The sequence below is a fragment of the Perognathus longimembris genome, chromosome 20, assembly GCF_023159225.1.
Source record: "Perognathus longimembris pacificus isolate PPM17 chromosome 20, ASM2315922v1, whole genome shotgun sequence".
In the NCBI taxonomy this organism is placed as follows: domain Eukaryota; kingdom Metazoa; phylum Chordata; class Mammalia; order Rodentia; family Heteromyidae; genus Perognathus; species Perognathus longimembris.
The window spans coordinates 6,943,409-6,964,925 of NC_063180.1; the positions used below are offsets into that span (position 1 = coordinate 6,943,409).

General features: G+C 37.3%; 2 protein-coding genes across 3 annotated transcripts in view; one reads left to right on the forward strand and one right to left on the reverse strand.

Annotated features, from left to right (window-relative positions):
• Ptpn4 (protein tyrosine phosphatase non-receptor type 4) overlaps positions 1–6,417 on the reverse strand; it is a 108,713-nt gene extending 102,296 nt beyond the window's left edge. Inside the window, exon 1 of one of the 2 annotated variants that reach the window (XM_048330068.1) lies at positions 5,672–6,417. In XM_048330068.1, coding sequence (XP_048186025.1) covers positions 5,672–5,809 — 138 coding nt within the window. In that variant the 5' untranslated portion in view covers positions 5,810–6,417. The remainder of the gene's footprint in view (positions 1–5,671) is intronic. The other variant, XM_048330070.1, reaches the window with a different exon arrangement.
• A 9,434-nt stretch (positions 6,418–15,851) lies between these two features.
• Positions 15,852–16,526, forward strand: LOC125339013 (phosphatidylinositol N-acetylglucosaminyltransferase subunit Y-like). Its single transcript, XM_048330071.1, has one exon. It carries the CDS (start codon positions 15,852–15,854, stop codon positions 16,065–16,067), a length of 216 nt encoding a protein of 71 aa, XP_048186028.1. The 3' UTR covers positions 16,068–16,526.
• The last annotated feature ends 4,991 nt before the right edge of the window (positions 16,527–21,517 follow it).

A 21,517-nucleotide genomic window follows, 5' to 3' on the forward strand; every position in this document is an offset into this window, starting at 1 on the left:
TAGAAGTGTATGTAACTTGTCTTTTTACTTTCACGGATATGAGTTCATTTTTGTTTGTTTTGTTTTGTTTTTGTTGCCAGGCCTGGGGCATGGACTCAGGGTCTGCACTGTCCCTGGCTTCTTTTTGCTCAAGGCTCACACTCTACCTCTTGAGCCACAGCACCACTTTCGGCGCGCGCACACACACACACACACATACACACGTATATTAAGTATATTTTCAGTTATAACTCAGGATAGTTACATCATGTCAGACAGAATTATGACCTTGTTTTTGTCTTTATTTGCAGATTAAATATGGTTTAAGGACATATATTTGGTTTTCAAGTTGACAAGGGATACACTTGCAATAATTAATCTTGATTGTCAAATTGATTAGATTAAGAGATACCTAATCTAATCCTCTCAGCCTTCTGAATGCTGAGACTGATTACAGCTGTATACCACCACCCCTGGTTCATATGTTGTTTCCTTTTGTATTTTCTTTGATTTGTTTATGGCAAAGTTCAGAACTGATAGTTTTGGGTATTCCCTTTGCAGTTATTTAATGTAAAAGAGGTCTGGAAGTAGTCACTGAATACATCAAATAGGCTTTTATTTTTTAGCACCAATTTGATTTATAACTTGATCCTTTCTGAAATGAAAATGAGTGACTCCAAGTAAACATTTCATGTAATTAAACACATCACCGTGTATTCCTTTAGTTTCCCATTTCAATCTCCATCAACCTGTTACCCAGTCTTTTTAATTGTACTTGTACTACTGACTTGGTTAACGAATACTTTAACAGATGAAAAAATAAAGGCACCACCAACAAAACTGTTCATAAACCCAAGCTCTGATCTGATTAAAATATATACTTTGTTCTCTATCAAGAAAGAAAAATCTGTGAAATCTTTCACTACCAACTGAAATACTATTATTAGCTATATTCATACTGGGTAAATAGAGATAACAGAATGAAGAGTTTTAAAATTTTATTACTTTTTAGACAAACTTATTTCTAAAAAATGAAAAGTAAAAAATATTCTCTCTTTTTTTTTTTTGGCCAGTCCTGGGCCTTGGACTCAGGGCCTGAGCACTGTCCCTGGCTTCTTCCCGCTCAAGGCTAGCACTCCGCCACTTGAGCCACAGCGCGACTTCTGGCCGTTTTCTGTATATGTGGTGCTGGGGAATCGAACCTAGGGCCTCATGTATCCGAGGCAGGCACTCTTGCCACTAGGCTATATCCCCAGCCCTGAAAAATATTCTCAATTAGTAAACTTTTCTCCTTTCTTTAATACTGAAATTTATAAAGCTTCTCTGAGTTTTACATTAAATAATGTATTGAATAAGTTATAAAATTTGAATATCCTTTAACTTTTCCATATAAAATTATATGCATGTCTGTATATATACACAAAACAATAATTGTATAATATACACATTACATTATATACATAATATACACGTTACTCACATGTATATATATGTATTTATTACATGTACTATATTTGTGCCATATATGTACATGTATTATATTTATTACATATGTATATGTCATATATTTATTATATATGTATATAGTGTGTATTGCCTATATGTTTGTCCATTTATATGTTTTATAAAGCAGGGCACACCCACATAAACAATTCAAACAACACAAAGATCAAGTAAAAGAAGCAAGGGATGGTTTTGGGAAAAAATTACTAGATAAAATGAAGATAGAACATGGGCATATTCATGTGCCAAATTCAGGGCAAGATTGTGCCTCCCACCAGTAGGGTACATTGGCAAACTTCATTTTCTCAATAAATCCATGGCAGTTTTTTTGATCTATCATGATATTCCAGAGCATTGATATTTTTTATTTTATTTTTTATTTTTATTTTTTGTCAGTCATGGGGCTTGAACTCTGGGCCTGGGCACTGTCCCTAGGTTCTTCAGCTCAAGGCTAGTGCTCTACCACTTGAGTCACAGCACCACTCCCTCTTGATACTTTTTAATCAAGGGACAGACTACTTACTTTTTCTGGACTCTGAGTGAGAATCTAATAACCTTACCAAGCTGAATCTGGTGACAATAACATTACATGACTCTAGAGCCAGCTCAGATAAGAATTTTCCCTCTTAGAAATCAGTTACTGTACTATGAAGAAGTTCAGGGTACATAGAGAGGTCTTACTTAGGTATTCCACACTGTGAGGTTTCAAGTAATGCCCACATGATTTAACACTTTCAAGTAATTACAACCTCTGGCCTTTAAAGTCTTCTAGTTAAGCTGACATAGAAAAGCAGATGCAAGTTCTTTCTATATAAATCCCCCAATAAGAGAGTCCCTGAGCATAGCAAATGGTTGCTTTATTTATGTCATGCAGTTTTGAGGTGATTTCTTATACAGTGACAGTAGTAATTGGAGCAAGTGGTACTCCTCAGTTTTTCCATGTATCATAAAAGGAAGCTAGGCAAGTGGGGGAGGCGGCTGGGGCTGAAGGGGAATGCCTTCTTCTGTTGCTGTGGTAAGTATCCTGCTGGGGGGCCACATGCCCTTCCATGAACACAAAGCTCAGACTTGAAAATGAAAGACATCTCTACTTTGAAAGAAGTCCTCAATTGCATGGTCCTCCATTTATAACACAAAACAGAGTGGCATTTTTTATATTTAAATGTAAAAACAAAAAAAATGTTATATATGGGTGGGTGGACCTGTGTGGTTGGTTGTTTGTTTGTTTCCCTGAAGGAGAAAAACCATCCTGGTTACTGGGGGACAAAATGGAAACAAATAGTTGGGTTTTCAAATGAGGATCTCCTTTACAATAGGGGTGAGATGCCATTCTGGAGAAGCTGGTTTTGTGGGGTTCTCAGTCCTCCATTAGCACCAACAGCTTCCTGTCTACCCTTCTGCAGGAAGTGATAGATACATGCCCATTATTCACCATTAGGAGAGCCCAGTGGTGGGGTTTAAAAGACACACATGGACTTGTCCACACGTGGGTTCAAAAGTATGAGCTGGCTGGTCAACCTGAACACTGTTACTGACAAGGGGTGGGGGTTGCAGGTTACTTTCTGATGGGACTAGCATGTCACTAAAGCAGGCCTTTTGGTATATTAAAGATTTTCTAAAGCAGAAAAAAAATACTAATACCAAAGTAAGCTAATTTTGAATAATATAATAATCTCCATTACAGCTAGGTATTAAGTGTATATGCTTATATAAATGAAAATATATGTAAATAAGTATACTATTGTCAACTAAAGTGTAAGAGAAAAAATTACATGAGATAGAAAACATAAATTCTTTTAAAATATTTTGAGAGACACAAGTATAATAAAAACTAAATGTGAACTAATACTTAGCATAGGAATTAAGTTTATAGCCCCTTTCAAAGACTTCTAATGAGTTGAACCGGGAAAAAGGGGTTGTTATTATTTTTTAAAGAAATCAACCATCTGATAAATGAGTTTCCTTCTTTTTTGAAAAATTTTTGGTGCTTTTCCTAGGGCTTCAACTCAGGGCCCGGGCAATGTCCTAGAGTTTTTTTCTGCTCAAGGGCTGGCTATCACTTTACCTCTTGAGGCCACAGCTCCACTGCCAGCTTTTTGTTGGGGGGATGCTTTAATTGGAGATATGAGTCTCACATACTTTCCTGCCTGAAGTGTCTCCAAATGGCAATCCTCATATCAGGATTACAGGTATGAGCTACTGGTGCCCAGCTTATGAGTATCTATTAATCAGAAATTTTTATGAAGCAGAATTCTCTTCATTTTATGTTATTTCTGCTTGGTAGCCGTCTATTTATAAATAATAAAATACTAAACTGAAAGGCTAATTTTTTTTTTTTTTTGCCAGTGCTGGAGCTTGAACTCAGGGCCTGAGTGCTGTCCCACAGCTTCTTTTGCTCAAGGCTACCTCTCTACCACTTGAACCACAGCTCTACTTCTAGTTTGTTAGTAATTTATTGAAGATAAAGACTCACAGACTTCCCTGCCCAGGCTGGATTTGAACCTTGATCCTCAGATCTCAGCTTCCTGAGTAGAGCTATAGGCATGAACTATGGGCAACTGGCCAAAAGTTTAAAGTTTTTAGAAAAGCATTACAAATTGTTGGATAGTCTCCTTAGAGTTACTGTTATTAATGCAAACTTATTATGCTGAAGCACATTTTCCAAAGTGAAATGGTTTGGAATTTGAAGGTAACAATGACCCTGCTATACAGAAAGACACACAAAAGTTTAAACTTAACAAACTAGTAAATAAATTCTAGTATTTTACTTTAATATTTCCAAGTATAGCTTTATTATGTAACTGTACCCCTTTTGCACAACACCTTGCCAACAAAATTTAAATAGTAAGATATACCCATGAAATTATAGCAGAAAAGTGATGATAATATAGCTGAGGCTTAAAATTAAGGGTGTGAATATGGATATATTAGTTACTAGTATTTTCCTAATGTTAAATTTGGGGATAATGTGCTAATGTGATATGTGAAAAGAATTTCATAATAATGATACTGTTAATTTAGAAGACTCTTAGGATGCTGAAGTACTTATGGGTCCTGCTACTTGCAAGTCTGCTACTTGCTTTCAGAAGGTTGAAGAAAAAGCAAACATAAAGTATAGGTGCAAAATGTTAACACTAGATCAATCCAGAAAAGGGAGAGATGAACATTCATTATATCACACTTTCACTATTTCTACAGGTTTAAAATTATGAAATAAAAAGAGAGCATACATCCTTGTGTACATATCAAGACATGTACATGAATGTTCACAATAATATTATTCATAGGAGCCCAAAGTGTTAGTAATCCACTTATATACCAACAGTAAATTGAAAAAGCAAACTGTTAAGTAAATGGAGAAACTGATGTAGTTATATGAAAGAGCAATGTACTGCACTGAAAATGAACCATTACTATTAACATACCACATATGTGAAACTCAAAAGTAACAATGAACAAACGAACCTACACAAACAGGATGACAAACATTTGTTGAATAAATATTTCAGATATCACTAAAATAAGGGTGGTCATCTTTGTGTAGCAAAAGTTTTACTGACTGATGTATAAGATTACAATGGAATAGTATAAATTATTTAAGAAAACAAATTCCTTTCAGGCACCTTCCTCTAATGCATTATAAAAACTACCCACAGACTACTGCTCTGTTGCACTAATCCACAAGTGCTGTTTTTTGCTAGTTATTTTTTTCTTCCTTTATTGTCAAAGTGAATTACAGAGGGGTTACAGTTTCATATGTAAGGCAGTGAGTACAACTTGTTACCTCCTTCCTCATTTTTCCCCCACCTCCCCCCTTCACCTTTCCTTCTCTCCCAGAAGAGTTGTATAATTGGTTTACACCAAATGGTTTTGTAAGTACTACTTTTGGAATCATTTGTCTTTTTATTCTTTGTCGCTCGATTTTGGTATTCCTTTTGCTGGTTATTTTATAAAGAGTATCAGAGCCTTTTCCATACAGGCTGATTTCAAAACATGGTACTCTGGATCTCAGCCTCCTTGAGAAGATTAACAGGTATGTGAAACCAGGGCCCAGCTAAAACACACTTTCTTAATTAAATACGTTTTCAAAATGTATTACAACTTAGTGTTTCTACTTTTAAAATAAATTTAGATTAATATACAGAGATGAGGAGGAAGAACAGGAAACAGAAGGAGATAAAATACTTACATTAACTCTGAAAGCTTGTACAGTGTTATCCAGAAGAAGGATGTTGCAAACAACCTCTGTATGCTGTCTGTCTCGGGCCAACTCTGATGCTCGTACATTGTAGGTTCTGCCAGCAGGCAATCGGAAACGTGAGGTCATTACTGTCCACACAAGATCTAATATTTTTTAAAAAAAGGACACTTCACTAAATAAAAGGATAGTGGAACATACAATATAGTTTAAAAGATAAAAGTTGTTACATGCTGAAGTTTATGAAGAAATAGTTACAAAATTTGAAACACCAGGATAAGAATTATAGGTATAAAGTAAATATATATATAGTTCATCATCAAAACTAAAACTACAAACAGCCCTAGAAAAAGAGCTTTATTTTTAACTGATCCATTGGATAGAATACACAAAATTTTCAGAAAGTCCTATTCTAATTAAAAAATATATAAACTTAAGAGTTTAAAAGTGAGGGAATATGCCACTTCAGGAAGTTGGATGTTACTCACTGATGTTAAGTACCTAAAAACACAGCACAATGTCAACAGGAGGGAAGATTATTTAACTTCAGCCAGCTCTTCCTTTCTTTAAAAACAACATTTTGGGGGATCCATGGTATGGCTTATTCTTACTAATCTTGAGAAATAAAATAAGGAGAAAGTTTAAGATTACTAATCTTTGCTTTAGAATTTTTAACCTAAGAAGGTAAAAATCAGGGCTGGGAGTATGGATTAGTGTTAGAGTGCTTGCCTTGCATGCATGAAGTCCTGGGTTTGATTCCTCAGCACCACATAAACAGAAAAGGCCTGGAGTGGTGCTGTGGCTCAAGTGGTAGAGTGCTAGCCTTGAGCAAAAAGAAGCCAGGGACAGTGCTCAGGCCATGAATTGAAGCCTCAGGACTGACAAAAAAAAAAAAAAAGGTAAAAATCAGATCGGCTTTCAAGAACAGAAACCATACTTGTATCAATACCACCTATTAAAAGACAATAAAGCTGCAGGATGCTGGTGGCACGTGCCTATAATGCTAACTACTCAGGAGCCTAAGATCTGAGGATTGCAGTTGAAAGCCAGCTCAGGGAGGACAGTCAATAAGACTCTATCTCCAAACAGCCCCAACTGTGGCTCAAGTGATAGTGTGCTGGCCCAAAGCAAAAAAAGCTCAGAGACAGAGCCCAGGTGCGTGTGTGTAAAGGCGCATGCACATGCACACACACACACACACACACAGACACAAAGTGAAACTGCAGGGAATCTGTGGCTCACACCTGTAAACCTAGCTTCTCAGGAAGTTGACATCTGAGGATTGTGATTTCAACACAGCCTCATCAGGAAAGCCCTCAGAGGTTTATCTCCAAGTAACCACCAAAAAGCCACAAGTAGAGATGTGGCTCAATCGGCAGGGAACTAGTCTTGAGCAAAAATGTTCAGAGACACCGCCTAGTCCCTGAGTTCAAGTCCTAGGACCTACACACACAAACATATACATACACATACATACAGAGGGGGGAAAAAGACATTGAAGCTGAGCCAAAGCCAGCAGCTCACATCTATAATCCTAGCTACATACCAAGTAGAGATCAGGGAGATCATAGTAGCTAGGTGCAATAGCACGTGCTTGTCTCTCAGCTACATGAGAGGCTAAGATTTGAAGGATCGAGAGTCCAGAAGGCTGGATCAAAAAGAAAAAGAAGGTTCCAAGACCATCTCAACAGAGATAATCAGACATAGTACATGTGTTCATAATCCCATGCCTATAATCCTATTCATGTAAGAACTAAAACTGTAAGAGTAAAAATAATATAGATAATTGTCAAAATGAACACTAAACTCTGGAAATTAACAAAAAGACTACAACACTCTGAAAAGCTTTTTACAAATTCAAGGTAAACAGCTGAATCTCATTCAGTAAGGACAATGAGGTTTGTGGCACCTTAATGTGACATATTCCTTACTCCCAACTATGTGGTGTCTTTGAAGATCAACAAACTAAAAATTATGATGGCTACAGAAAGCTTTCCAATCACTGGATGACAAAGAAAGACTATGAAGCTCCCTGGCAAAGACCCAAGTCTGGGGAACTATCATTATTTGGACTATTTTAACAGTTACCTAGAAACTCCTAGCTCAGCAATCCTACTTTACATGACACAGAATATGTTTAAGTGAAAATAGCCTTTTATCAAAAGAATATTAATAGCCATTATTCAGTATCACAGCAGCCATAACAATAATAGTTGGAGTAAAAAGATGATCCCCACAAAAATGGACAAGTTGGAAAATAAGATGTCCATAAAGGACTTTTAAAAGTTCCAACATATGGGGCTGGGAATATGGCCTAGTGGCAAGAGTGCTTGCCTCATATACATGAAGCCCTGGGTTCAATTCCCCAGCACCACATATATAGAAAACGGCCAGAAGAGGCACTGTGGCTCAAGTGGCAGAGTGCTAACCTTGAGCAGGAAAAAAAAAAAAAAAAAAAAAAAGTTCCAACATATAGCTGAGCACCAGTGGTTCATGTATGCAATCCTACTTTTCTACCAGCCCTGGCAGGAAAAAAATGAGACTCTTATCTCCAATTAACTACCAAAAAGCAAGAAGTAGAGTTGTGGCTCAAGTGGTAGATCACTAGACTTGAGCAACAAAGCTCAGGAACAGTACCCAGGCACTGAATTCAAACCCCAGGACTTGCACATGTATACTCATGCACACATGCGTGTGTGCACACGTGCATGCACACACACACAGTTCCAATATATTTCTGTGAATTCAGAAGGCTGCGCACACACACACCAAGTTCCAACATATTCCTGGGAATTCAGAAGGCCATCAGTTTAAAAAAAAAAAAAATTGCATCCCCAGGGGAAAAGCTTACCTACCACTGACCATTGAATCACTCCTGCAAAGCCAGGAAGTAAAATCAGCTCTATAAAACAAACACTAAAATCACCTGTAGGGAAAGACTGGAAAACTTACTCCTTTAAAGTATTATTTAAGGAAATACCTGTTCAAACATTAGTTGACAACTAACTTATTGAACAAATATAATAGGGACTACACATGTATACAATACAGACTTTATAAAATTACTTCAGGAGGGTCTCTAGATAGTGACAACAAAAATAGCAACAGTAAAAGACGTAGCAAAGAAGGAACACAGGGGGAATAAAAAGTACTGAATAAAAACTGCCCTAAGGATTCCCACATTGAACTCACTAAACAAAGACTTAAAACCAGGTACTACGAATATGTTCAAAAACTAAAACAAACCACAACTACAAAACTAAACAAAGCATGAGGAAACTATCACACCAAACTTAGCATAAGTAAGAATACATTTTTAATCAACAAGTTCAAAATACTGTGGCTGAACATAAACATTTTAAATGAAAAACTCAATGAACGGGCTCAACAGCAGATTAAAGCAGACAGCACAGTAAATTAAAGTTAATGGACAATAGCTAGTCTCAGAAACCGAATTAAAAAATAAAAAGCCTGAGGCTTAAGAGCCACCACCAAGTAAAGTATACTATAATAGTAAAGCCAGAAATCAATAAACAGAAAAGGACAGCAGGTAGAATACTTGAAAAAAAACCCTCACATTTGGTTTAGAAAAATTAATCTACATATGGAAAAAGCTAAATGACCTCAAACTGCGATAAAATCTAAAAGATTTATTCATGGGCATATCTTAAGTCAAATTGCTGAAAACCAAGAAAACAAAATCTTGGGCCAGAGAAAAATGACTCATCACTTAAAAGTATCCCTCAGTAATAGCAAGAAGCAATATCTCATCAGGAAGCATGGAGGCCAGTAGGTAATGAGATAATCAGAGAAGCGCAAATCAAACCTCTCTAGACTTCAACTCACTCTAGTCAAAATGTCTATCATCAAGAAAACAAAAACAACTGAACACCTCAGGGGGGGAAAGGGGAAGGGGGAGAGGGGTGGGGGGTATGAGGGACAAGTTAACAAACAGTACAAGAAATGTATCCAATGCCTAACGTATGAAACTGTAACCTCTCTGTACATCAGTTTGATAATAAAAATTTGAAAAAAATAAATAAATAAAAAGAAAAAAAAGAAAACAAAAACATCGTTGAGGAAAGGAGTAGAGCAAGGAACCCTTATACACTCTGGAGTAGAATGTCAATTAATGCCACTGTGTAACTCAGTATGGAGGTTCTCAAAAAAATTAAAAATAAACCTACCATATGATCCTACTATACCATTTCTGGAGATGTGTGTGTGTGTATGCAATGTATATGCAAAAGAAAGTCAGCTTAATACACATGTATCTGAACAATTATGCTTACTGAAACAATATTCACAATAGCTGTTAGGAAATCAGCCTAAGAGGCCCATTAATGAAGAATGGTTAAGAAGAATGCAATAGGGGCTGGGAATATGGCCTAGTGGCAAGAGTGTTTGCCTCATATACATGAAGCCCTGGGTTCGATTCCTCAGCACCACATATAAATATACAAAAAGCCAGAAGTGGCACTGTGGCTCAAGTGGCAGAGTGCTACCTTGAGCAAAAAGAAGCCAGGGACAGTGCTCAGGCCCTGAGCCCAAGCCTCAGGAGTGACAAAAAAAAAAAAAAAAAAAGAATGAAATAATAAACACAATGTTTTCTTTCAACCAAAAAGTGAAATTATGTCTACAGGAAAATGGATGAAACTGGAGATCATATGTTAAGCAAAATGAGCCAACCTCAGGGATAAATATCACATTTTCTCTCTTGTGTTTGGAAATTTGAGAGGGAAAGGGCATTAAAGTAAAAGGATATGGAAGGACAGGAGAGACACAAAGGTAATGGAAAAATGAATATGATCAAAGTATATGATATGCATGTAAAGCAATATAATAAACTCATTACTTTGTACAATTAATATATGGTAGTAGAAAGAAGATGGAGAAAATAATTAAAGCAGTTTGATGGCATATTGGAAGTTAAAAAAAACTACCAAAGACAACTGAGAATGTAGAAAAATAATGTTAAAAAAATAAACAAGGGGTTGGGACGTGTAGCTCAGGTAAAGCATTTGTCTCACATGCCCAAGGATTTGGGTTCAATTCTGCAAAAACTAATTAACTTAAAAGTAGTCCCTGAAATAACAAAAGTTTCTCATAGCAGCTCTGCTCTAGGGGAAAAAAAATACTAAAAGCTAAGATTAAAGGACACTAAACAGTAACTCAAATCCATAGAAAGAAATAGAGAATCTGTAAGAACAATTATATGTCTAAATATAGATAACAATATTGTTTTGTGTTTGTCATCTCTCTCTTTTATCTTTTCTTTTGTGTGTGTGAGTAGAAACTAAGAATTTAACTCAGGGCCTTGAACCTGCTAAGCAGACACTATACTACTGGACCACTCTCCTAGTCCCCTCACTATCTTTTTCTCCTACCTACTTTGAGAAAACTACATAAAACAATACTTAAAAGCTGTGCTTGTGGTCTTCTACTAAGGCAATTTATATGGCAAGTGGATAAAAAAGGGGAAAGGAGAAGTGATCTATATAAGTAAAATAAAAAACATTTAAACATTTGAAAAATTTTAAAGAGGATTTAAACAACTAGAGAATACAAATGAATTAAATACAGGAAATAATGAAGGATATAAAAGAGGACATTAATGAAGATATAGCTATCTACAACAAAATATCAAATTGAAATCCTTGAAGAGTCTGCTAGTCCAAATTAAAAAAACACACACACACACAGAAAACACTTAAGAGAAAGCCTAGCTAACAGAACAGAAAAAAAACTGGAGACAGAGTATCAGAGATTGAAGATAAAGCTGATAAGTTAGATCAAACAGTCAAAGAAACTGAAAATATATTTAGAAGCTACAAATGGAACTTACAAGACATCCCAAACTCCATCAAAAGATCTAATCTATGAATCATGGGCGAGAAGGGAGAAGATACAAACTAAAGTCGCTGAGAATCTATTTAATAAAATAATACCAGAAAACTTCCCCAACCTTGAGAAAGAGTTACTCGTGTGGAAGAGGCTTACAGAATACCACCAAATAAGAAAGTTCAAAGAAACAGCTCTTAAACACATTATAGCTAAAACACTAAATATACAGAATAAAGGATACTGAAAGCTACAAAAGAAAAGAGAAAAATAATACAACCAGAGAAGCCCATCAACAGCTGATTTTTCTTCAACACAAACACAAAATACAAAAAGGTTATAGGGGGGCTGGGAATATGGCCTAGTGGTAAAGTGCTTGCCTTGTATATGAAGCCCTGGGTTCGATCCCTCAGCACCACATATAGAAAAAGCCAGAAGTGGCACTGTGGCTCAAGTGGTAGAGTGCTAGCCTTGAGCAAAAAGAAGCCAGGGCTAGTGGCAAGAGTGCTTGCCTCCTATACATGAAGCCCTGGGTTCAATTCCCCAGCACCACATATACAGAAAATGGTCAGAAGTGGCGCTGTGGCTCAAGTGGCAGAGTGCTAGCCTTGAGCAAAAAAAGAAGCCAGGGCAGTGCTCAGGCCCTGAGTCCAAGCCCCAGGACTGGCAACAAAAAACTAAACAAAACAAAGAGGGCATAGACATAATTCAAGCCTGAAAATGATCAATAATCTAGATTAGTGTTATCAAATAAAACAAAGATTCTTGATGGAAAAATAAAAACCTTCCATTCAAAAAAAAGCTAGAGGAATTCATGATTGCTAAACCAGTATTGCAAAACATACTTAAAAGGAATCTCACCCACAGAAAAAGGAAATCAAAAGTAACAAAATATAAGGCAAGAATAAACTCTATTAGCAAAACAGGAACAGGAAAGGAACTACTATCACAAACCAACAAAATGACTAGAAACAGGGCATATCTTTCAGTATTAATGCTGATTGTTAATGGTCTTAGTTCTCCAAATGAAAGACACAGAACAGCAATTTGATTGAAAAGCAAGACTCAAATATTTTTTGCCTACAAGAAACGCATCTTAGGAAGAGCTGGTGGCTCATGCCTGTAATCCTCACTACACAGGAGGCTGAGATTTGAGGACTGCTGTTCAAAGCCTGCCCAGGCAGGAAGCTCTGTGAGACTCTTACCTCTAATTAACCACCAGAAAATCAGTGGCAATGTGGTTCAAAGTAGTAGAGTGCTAGCCATAAGCAAAAAATCTCAGGGGTAGTACCTAGGCTGAGTTCAAGCCCCAAGACCAACAAAAAGTAGCACACCTCAATGACAAAGACAAATGAAAATGGGGGATGAAAAGATGGAAAAAGGGCTTCCAAGTAAAAATGGGCTTTATGTCAAGAATGGCCGTTCTTGTATGTGATAAAAGACTTCAAACTAAAATCAATTAGGAGACAAAGAAGGTCACTTCATATTAACACAGGGAACAATCTATGAAAAGGAAATTATATTTAACACAGTACACCAATAACAATGCAGCCAGGTTCAATAAACAAACACAGACTTGAAGACCAATGAAACAATACAGAAGTTACAGGAATAAAACCAAGACAGCTACAGCTATCTAATTTTTGACAAAGGAGTTTAAAACACACACAGGAGAAAGAACAGCCTCTTCCACAAACAGTGCTAGGCAAACTGATTGTCCACTTACAGGAACTGAAACTTGACCCTTATCTCTCACCCTGTGCAAAAATGAACTCCAGTTGGATCAAATAACTCAAAGTAAGACTTGACACTTTTAATCTATTACCTGATACTTTAAATCTATTTAGGAAAACATAGGGAAAACCCTGGAAATTACAGGCACAGGCAATTATTTTATGAACAAGACTTCATTTGTCCAGAAATAATATGAGAACAGGAATTGGCAAATAGGACTACATCAAATTAGAGTTTCTGCACAGCAAGTGAAATAATTACTAGAACCAAGAGGCAACCCACAGAATAGGAAAAATCCTCACCAGCTATTCAGCAGATAATGAACTAATATCCGGACTATACAAAGAACTAAAAAATAAATTAAAAAAATTAAAGAGCCAGAGAATAACCTAATTAGTAAGTGACAAGTGAACTCAACACAGTTCTCTGAAGGAATGCAAACGTCTGATTCATGAAGAAATGTTCCTTGGCCACAAAGGAAACATAAATCAAAACTATACTAAGAGTCTATCTCAACCCTGACAGAATAGCATTCATCAAGAGGAACAACAAAAAATGCTGGCAAGGATGGGGGGGAGGGAGGAACCCACATATACTGTTGGTGGGAATGCAACCTAGTGCAACCACTATGGAAATCAGTATGGTGGCTCCTTAAAAAACTGAAAACTGACCTACCTCATGACCACTACTACTGGGCATATATCCAAAGGAGAGTAAATCAGTATATAAGAGCATGGTTCACAATGACCAAACAATGGAACCAGATGATGTGCCCAGAAACAGGTGAATGACTCACTGGCTGATGCACACGCACACACACACCCATGGAATATTACATAGCCATAAAAAGTGTTGCAGGATGGAATGGGAGGACATCCATGAATAAAATGAGCCAAAAACCAGGTATCATTGTTTTTTCTCATATGTGGAAGCTAGACCTAAGACATATATATTCAAAGCATGTACATATATATATATACACACACACACAGACATACATACAAACATGCATACGTACAAACATACATAAAATATGATGGGACTAATTAGGAAGATGAGGAGAAGGAAAAAGGCAAGACAATAAGATGCAAAACTTTTAAGAGATTGTAACTATAAATGAAGACAGCCTAAAGAATCCCAGTGAAAGCAGTGGGCCAATAGGGGATTTGAGGTAAGCAGAAAAGGGGAAATAATCTTAGTGGGAGGGAGTAGGTGTAAGGAGGAGGGTGGATAGGATATGTTCAAAATAGTTCATTTTCACATATGAAAATAGAACAATAAACCTGCTAAAACTGTTCTAGGAAGTGGGGAGGGAGTAACGGAAGAGTGAGAGAAGGGGAGTGGACTGATTGGAATACACTGTGTAGCAATATCACAATGAAATTCCCCTTCTATTATTAATGCACATTAATAAAAATTTTAAACTACATAAGGAGGCAAAACTACAAACCAAAATCTACAGTGGAAAAGACATTTAAAAGATAAAGAGGAATTGGAAGACAGATTATTAAGTTGCTCAAGATATCCATGGGTGCTGACAATGTAGCTAAGCAGTAAAGCACCTGCTTAGCATGCAAGAGGCTCTGGGTTCAGTCTTTAGCATCACTAAAACAAAACCCTATCTAAAGCAATCTACAGATCACTTATAATCTCTATATTAACATTTCAATGATATTTTTTCAGAGAATCAAAATTCCACCCTAAAATTCATATGGAACCTTAAGGATTTTGAACAGTTAATATAATTTTGAAAAAGAACATTGGAAGTTTCACATTTCTAATCTCAACAAATAATACCAAGTTTTAGTAATTGAGACAGTACAATGCTGGCATGAAGACTAATGAATCTAGAAATAAGTTCCCATGTTTATATTTAACTGACTTCCTATAAGGGTGTGGCCCATTTTGTGTTGAATTAACTAAGTACCCGGTGGGCGCGGACTATGCTGTGCGCAGCGCGCCGCACGCTGGCCGCAGTGCTGCACGGCGGGCCATGCGCACAGCCCTGCAAGGTCGCCCGAAGGGGCCTGCGTGTCACCAGCTCGCAGCGGTCGGGGCGAGCGTCCCGAGGAGCTGTCCCGCGCCTCGATCCGGCGCTGCTGGAGTTCCTGGTGTGTCCCCTCTCCAAGAAGGAGCTCTGATACGAAACATCAACAAATGAATTGATTAATGAACACTTGGGACTAGCCTATCAAATCATTGATGGGATTCCTAATATGATAACCCAGGCAGCCAGGACAACACGTGAAAATAAGCAAGAAGAAATACAGTGAGAGACACAGGGTAAAAAAATGACAAACAACTACAAAAGCAATACTTGCAAAACTGTTTGGTGTAAATGAACTGAACACCTCATGGGGGGGGAGGGAAAGGGGGAGTGGGGAGGGGGAAGGAAGGATGAGGTAACAAACAGTACAAGAAATATAGCCAATGCCTAATGTAAGAAACTGTAACCTCCCTGTAATTCAGTTTGATAATAAATAAAAAGAAGAAGAAATAGAGCAACACTAAGATGATAGTTTAAACACACACACACACTCTCACACACACACACCCTAAATGTCAGGCTGGGGGCACGGGGGGGGGGGGGGGGGGAATGTTTATGTCTCTGCCCACCTTGACTGTTCTTATCCCACTAATCTCTCTAGCAGGACTGTTCTACTCTGCATCTGTGGAAGACGACTTCCCTCAGGGCTGCACCAGCACCTCCAGCCTCTGCTTTTACAGTCTGCTCTTGCCCATCACCATACCAGTGTATGTGTATTCCCACCTTTGGACCTGGATGGGCATTAAACTCTTCAGGCATAATTAGTGCAACCAACCAAGCATAAAGAGATAGGTGTTATGCATCCAGCTCTGGAAATCCTGGAGTCCCATTTGGTTTGAGAGAAAGTTGCTTTGCTATTTCTCTCAGGCTCAGGAAAGTTCTAGAAAGCTTAGGCTGCAGCTTCCTTGTACTTCAGCTCTGCCCTTGTGTTCGAAGATTCTGGCTATTTAAAGAAACATTTCAGCAAAATGTCCTGATGGAGAGTAACTCCGAGTGGTCAGCTACGGGCACTATGTCAGCTATATCACTTGGAGTTTTAACTTCAAGGTGCATGATAAAGCCATCTATTGGAGCCGTACTGTAGTACTTGCAGAGAAATAAAGTAGAACTAGTGTGACATAAAACTGTAAGAACTGTAAAGTTCACATAGATTCTGAGTCTATAATATTACTTGTTTCTTTGATATCAAATGCTTACTAATAAAATATTGATTGTTTCTGCCCATGAAAAAAAAAAAGAAAGAGGTTCTTTGTGGGCTTATTTTGGAGGAAGGGAAGTTCAAAAGCAAGCCTTCAGTATATTCAACTTCTGGAGAGCTTCATCCTGTGTCACATCTCAATGAAGGAGAAAGAGCAGTAAGTGTGCAAAGAAAAAGCAGTGCAAGTGAGAAACAGAAAATAGGCTGACTAGCTTTATAACAAAACCTAGCCCTACAAAACCTAAGTCATTCCTAGGAGACCCAAATCCTAAGAGAACTTGCCAAGAAAGACATTAATCCATTTATAAAGGTTATACCACCATGACCTAATTACCTCCACCAGGCTTTAGCCCTCAATAGTTCCAACAATTCTCAATATCATTACATTAGAAACTAAGTTTCTAGCACAAGACTTTTGGGGAACAAATCTTAGCAGGTGCTAAGACTATTCAATAGGAAACGAATATGTTTTCAACAAAGAATTTAGAAAAAACTAAGTATATGTAAAAGAAGAAAATTGTACTCTTACCTTAAGTTATACAAAAGTTAAGCACAGAGCAAATGTAAGAACTAAAACTATAAAATCCTGAAAAGAAAACAGAGGAAAAAGTTCACACTATATTTGGCAATAACTTCTTATGTATAACGTCAAAAATCACAGAAGAAAATGTAAGTAAACCTAATTTTGTCAAAATTCAAACCTTTTGAGTACCAAGGATAGCAAGAAATAAAAAAGCCACAGTGTAAAAATACTAGCAGAAAAAATATTTGCAACTCACAGATCTGATAGCACTAATGTCCTAAATCTAGTAAGAGTCCTTACAACTTAATAACAACAAAAACAATCAAGGGCTAGGGGTATAGGTCAGAAGAGGGTATATTTACTATGCATGAGGCCCTAGGTTTAAGCACCAGTACTTCCAAAAGGAAAAATTTCCATTTAAAATGTACATACAACTTCAATAGACATTTCTCCAAAGGCCAATATGCTCATAAGAAGATATGCAATCTCACTGATTATTAGGTAAATGCACATTAAACCACAACGAGGTAACACTTCATATCCACTTAGAGGACGATTATGTAAAAACACACAAAAACAAAATAAAGGTTAGGGATGTAGCTCAGTGGTAGAGTACCCACTAGCCCTGAGTTTGATCCTTACAAAAAAGGGAGGGGGGCAACTGTTGGCAAGCATAAAAAAAATTAGATGTGCATTGTTGGTGGAAGTAAATTCAGTAGTCATTATGGAAAATATGACAATTTCTAGAAAAATGAAAAGTAGACTTATTAAATGACCCAGCCACTCCTCTGCTGGGTGTAACCTCAAAATAACTGAAATCTAGATCTCAAAGAGATGTTTTGTATATCTATATTCACAGCAGCACTATTCACAAAATATAAGGGTTCATTGGATGAATAGGCAAAATGTGGTAGTTATTTCCACACAATGGAATAAATTGGCCTTAAGAATGAACTTTTCAGCCAAGTATGGTGTTACAGGCCTCTAATCCCAAGTACCTGGAAGATAGAGATAGCGAGGTTTGAGATGAATCACATCAATATTTAGCAACATTTAGTGAGACTTGCCATATACATGTACATATATATTTAAAAACAAACAAAGCCATTGTGCAGAACATGGTGTCTCATGCCTGTAACACTTAGGAGGCTAAAACCAGCCTGGGTAGGAAACCCCATGAGACTCTTTATTTCCAATTAAGCAGAAAAATTCAGAAGTGGAGTCGTGACTCAAGTGGTAGAACTTTTTTTTTTTAACTAGACTTGAACAAAAAAAGCTCAAGAGACAGCACCCAGACCCTGAGTTCCAGCCCCAAGGGGCTGGTGAAAGAAAAGAAAAGGGGAAAGGGACAGGAAGTGGAGGAGGAGGGAGGGAGGGAGGGAGGGAGGGAGGAGAAAAGGAGGAGAAGGAGAAAGGGAAGGGGAAGAAGGAAAGGAAAGGAATGAAAAAGGAAAGGAAAGGAGAGGCGAGGGGAGGGGAGGGGAAAGAAAAGAAGAAAGCTAATTACTGTCAAATAGATCATTTGCAACTATGAAAATGAAAAAAAAAAAAGAACTTAAAAAGAAACATACTCTTAAGATCGTTTAGTGACTATCTGTTAAATTTTCTTTTTTTGTTTTGTTTTTTTGCCAGTCTTGGGCCTTGGACTCAAGGGCCTGAGCACTGTCCCTGGCTTCTTTTTGCTCAAGGCTAGCACTCTGCCACTTGAGCCACAGTGCCACTTCTGGCTGTTTTCTATATATGTGGTGCTGGGGAATCGAACCCAGGGCTTCTTGTATACAAGGCAAGCACTCTTGCCACTAGGCCATATTCCCAGGCCCTATCTGTTAAATTTTATTGTTGTGGTCAGAGACAATTTTAGAATTTAATATAGAAATTATAATATAGAAATTAAAATAGAAATTTTAATATCCTACCTTAAAAAATAAACTAGTTACTTGACTTATGTAACTGTAACACCTCTGTATATCACCTTTACAATAACAATTTAAAAAACAAACAACTAGGGCATAGCTATCAGGGTTGTGGCATATGATTACAATCCCAGCTGCTCAGGAGAAAGAAGTAAGATCTTTGTCTGAGGTCAGCCTACATAAAAACAAATGCAAAAGACTGGCTGCATGGCTCAAGTGGGGAAGTGCTTAGTACTTGCCTAGCAAGTTCAATCACAAGTACAAGAAAAGAAAAAGAAATAGAAGTCTGACACATGTTACAATTGAGATTAAACTTGAAACATTAGACTGAGTAAAAACGCCAGTCACAAAATGACAAATATTGTTGTCTATTTCCACTTATAGCAGGTAACTAGTGTAGTCAAAACCAGAGAGAGAGAGAATTAGGAGGGTGAACAGTACAAGCCCATTATCACAGCTGCAACCTCAGCTACTGGAGGTGAAAATTAAAAAGATCACACTTTGAAGTCAGACTGAGCAAAAAGTTAGCAAGACCCTCATCACAATAAATACACTGGGCGTGGTGGCACATGCCTACTTAATATCAGCCACATGGAAAGCATAGGTAAAAGGATGGTTGTAATCAGGCAAAAATTTAAGACCTTATTAAAAAAAATGAACTGTCCAGCAAGTATAAATCCCCAAGTATGAACGAGGTGTGTGTGTGGGGGTGGGGGGGAAACAGACAGAGACAGAGATGAGTTTCTCCTTAATGGTTACAGAAATTCAATCTGATGAAAAGAGTTCTGGAGGTGAATGCTGGTGGTGGTTCTATAATACTGTGAATGTACCCAATAATATTAAATTGCACACTTAAAAGGATTGAGTTGGTAAATTTTATACTATATGTATTTTGCAATAATCAAGAGTTTAAATGCTGCTATTTGGAGAGGTGATCTAAATTTTTATTTTTTTATTTTTATTTTTTGGCCAGTCCTGAGGCTTGGACTCAGGGCCTGAGCACCGTCCCTGGCTTCTTTTTGCTCAAGGCTAGCACTCTGCCACTTGAGCCACAGCGCCACTTCTGGCCATTTTCTGTATATGTGGTGCTGGGGAATTGAACCCAGGGCCTCATGTATATGAGGCAAGTTCTCTTGCCACTAGGCCATATCCCCAGCCCGATCTAAATTTTTATAGTTAGCAAATGTTCTTTATATGAGTGTGTTAGGCAATTAGTGAAAATATTACTGTATTTCTTAATTTGGTAGAACATGTAGTATTTTCTTTTCAATCATTTGTGATCTCACTTCTTATTCTAAAAATGTTCAACTGAAGCCCTTCATCTATAATCTTTTTAACATTATGTATCTATTTTTAAAAGGTTCTAACAAAATTTTAAAAGGATAGAGAAGAAGAACATAAAACTACAAGGGGGAAAAAAAGGAAATCCTAAATTTTCTATGAACAAGACCAGTAAGGGGAAAAAACAGGAAGGGGGGGTTGGAAATCAAATCAAGTAAAAATAAACTTAGATTCTACTTAATATGTTATATTAATTCCAAATATAAGTTTATATTGTAGGAGGAAGAGTAAAAGTTCAACTATTATACTGTAATACTGTATTGACCCCTAGGGGGCAGCATGCTACTTTTAAAACTTAAGTGCATAATTACCAGCAAATTCTTCTACTTATCATATACACTAGGCTTTAAAACTAGAGGTAAAAAACACGCACAGTGACAGGAGCAGGCACCATGTTTTCCACCTGTTTTTAAATGTGGCACAGAGAGATTTTATTTCCACAGACAAAAACAAGCTTATAAAGGTAGTATAACCCTTTCAAAGTTACATTGCAAGAAATTATCTGTGCTAGACACCAGAGGCTGAAATTGTCATATCTAAGAGACTTATTTAATAAAAAATAGTAAGCACAATATATTCCAGACATTATATTAAGCACCGGGGACCTCTCAGAACTCATATATTAGCTAAAGCAGTAGAAAGTACTTTAAAAATAATTTGGAGAATGGGTAAGAATGGGATGGCTTACCTCACATGCAGTAGGTTCTGGATTTACTCTCCAACACCACAATAAATAAATGAATGTTTCAATAAATAAATAAGGGCTGAGAATATGGCCTAGTGGTAGAGTGCTTGCCTCACATACATGAAGTCTGGGTTTGATTCCTCAGCACCACATATATAGAAAAAGCCAGAAGTAGTGCTGTGGCTCAAGTACTAGAGTGCTAGCCTTGAGCAAAAAGAAGCCAGGGACAGTGCTCAGGCCCTGAGTTCAAGCCCCAGGACTGGCAAAAAACAAATAAGGAAATAAATAAATTGCAATTTTAAAAGTGATACATAAATATTAGACAATACTATTTCTAAAAGCAATGTTACGGGCTGGGGATATGGCCTAGTGGCAAGAGTGCTTGCCTCATATACATGAGGCCCTGGGTTCAATTCCCCAGCACCACATATACAAAAAACAGCCAGAAGTGGCGCTGTGGCTCAAGTGGCAGAGTGCTAGCCTTGAGCCGGAAGAAGCCAGGGACGGCGCTCAGGCCCTGAGTCCAAGCCCCAGGACCAAAAAAAAAAAAAAAAG

What these genes read in the sequence shown, in the direction of transcription:
- LOC125339013 (XM_048330071.1), top strand. Translation starts at nt 15,852, where the DNA reads ATGTTTATGTCTCTGCCCACCTTGACTGTTCTTATCCCACTAATCTCT.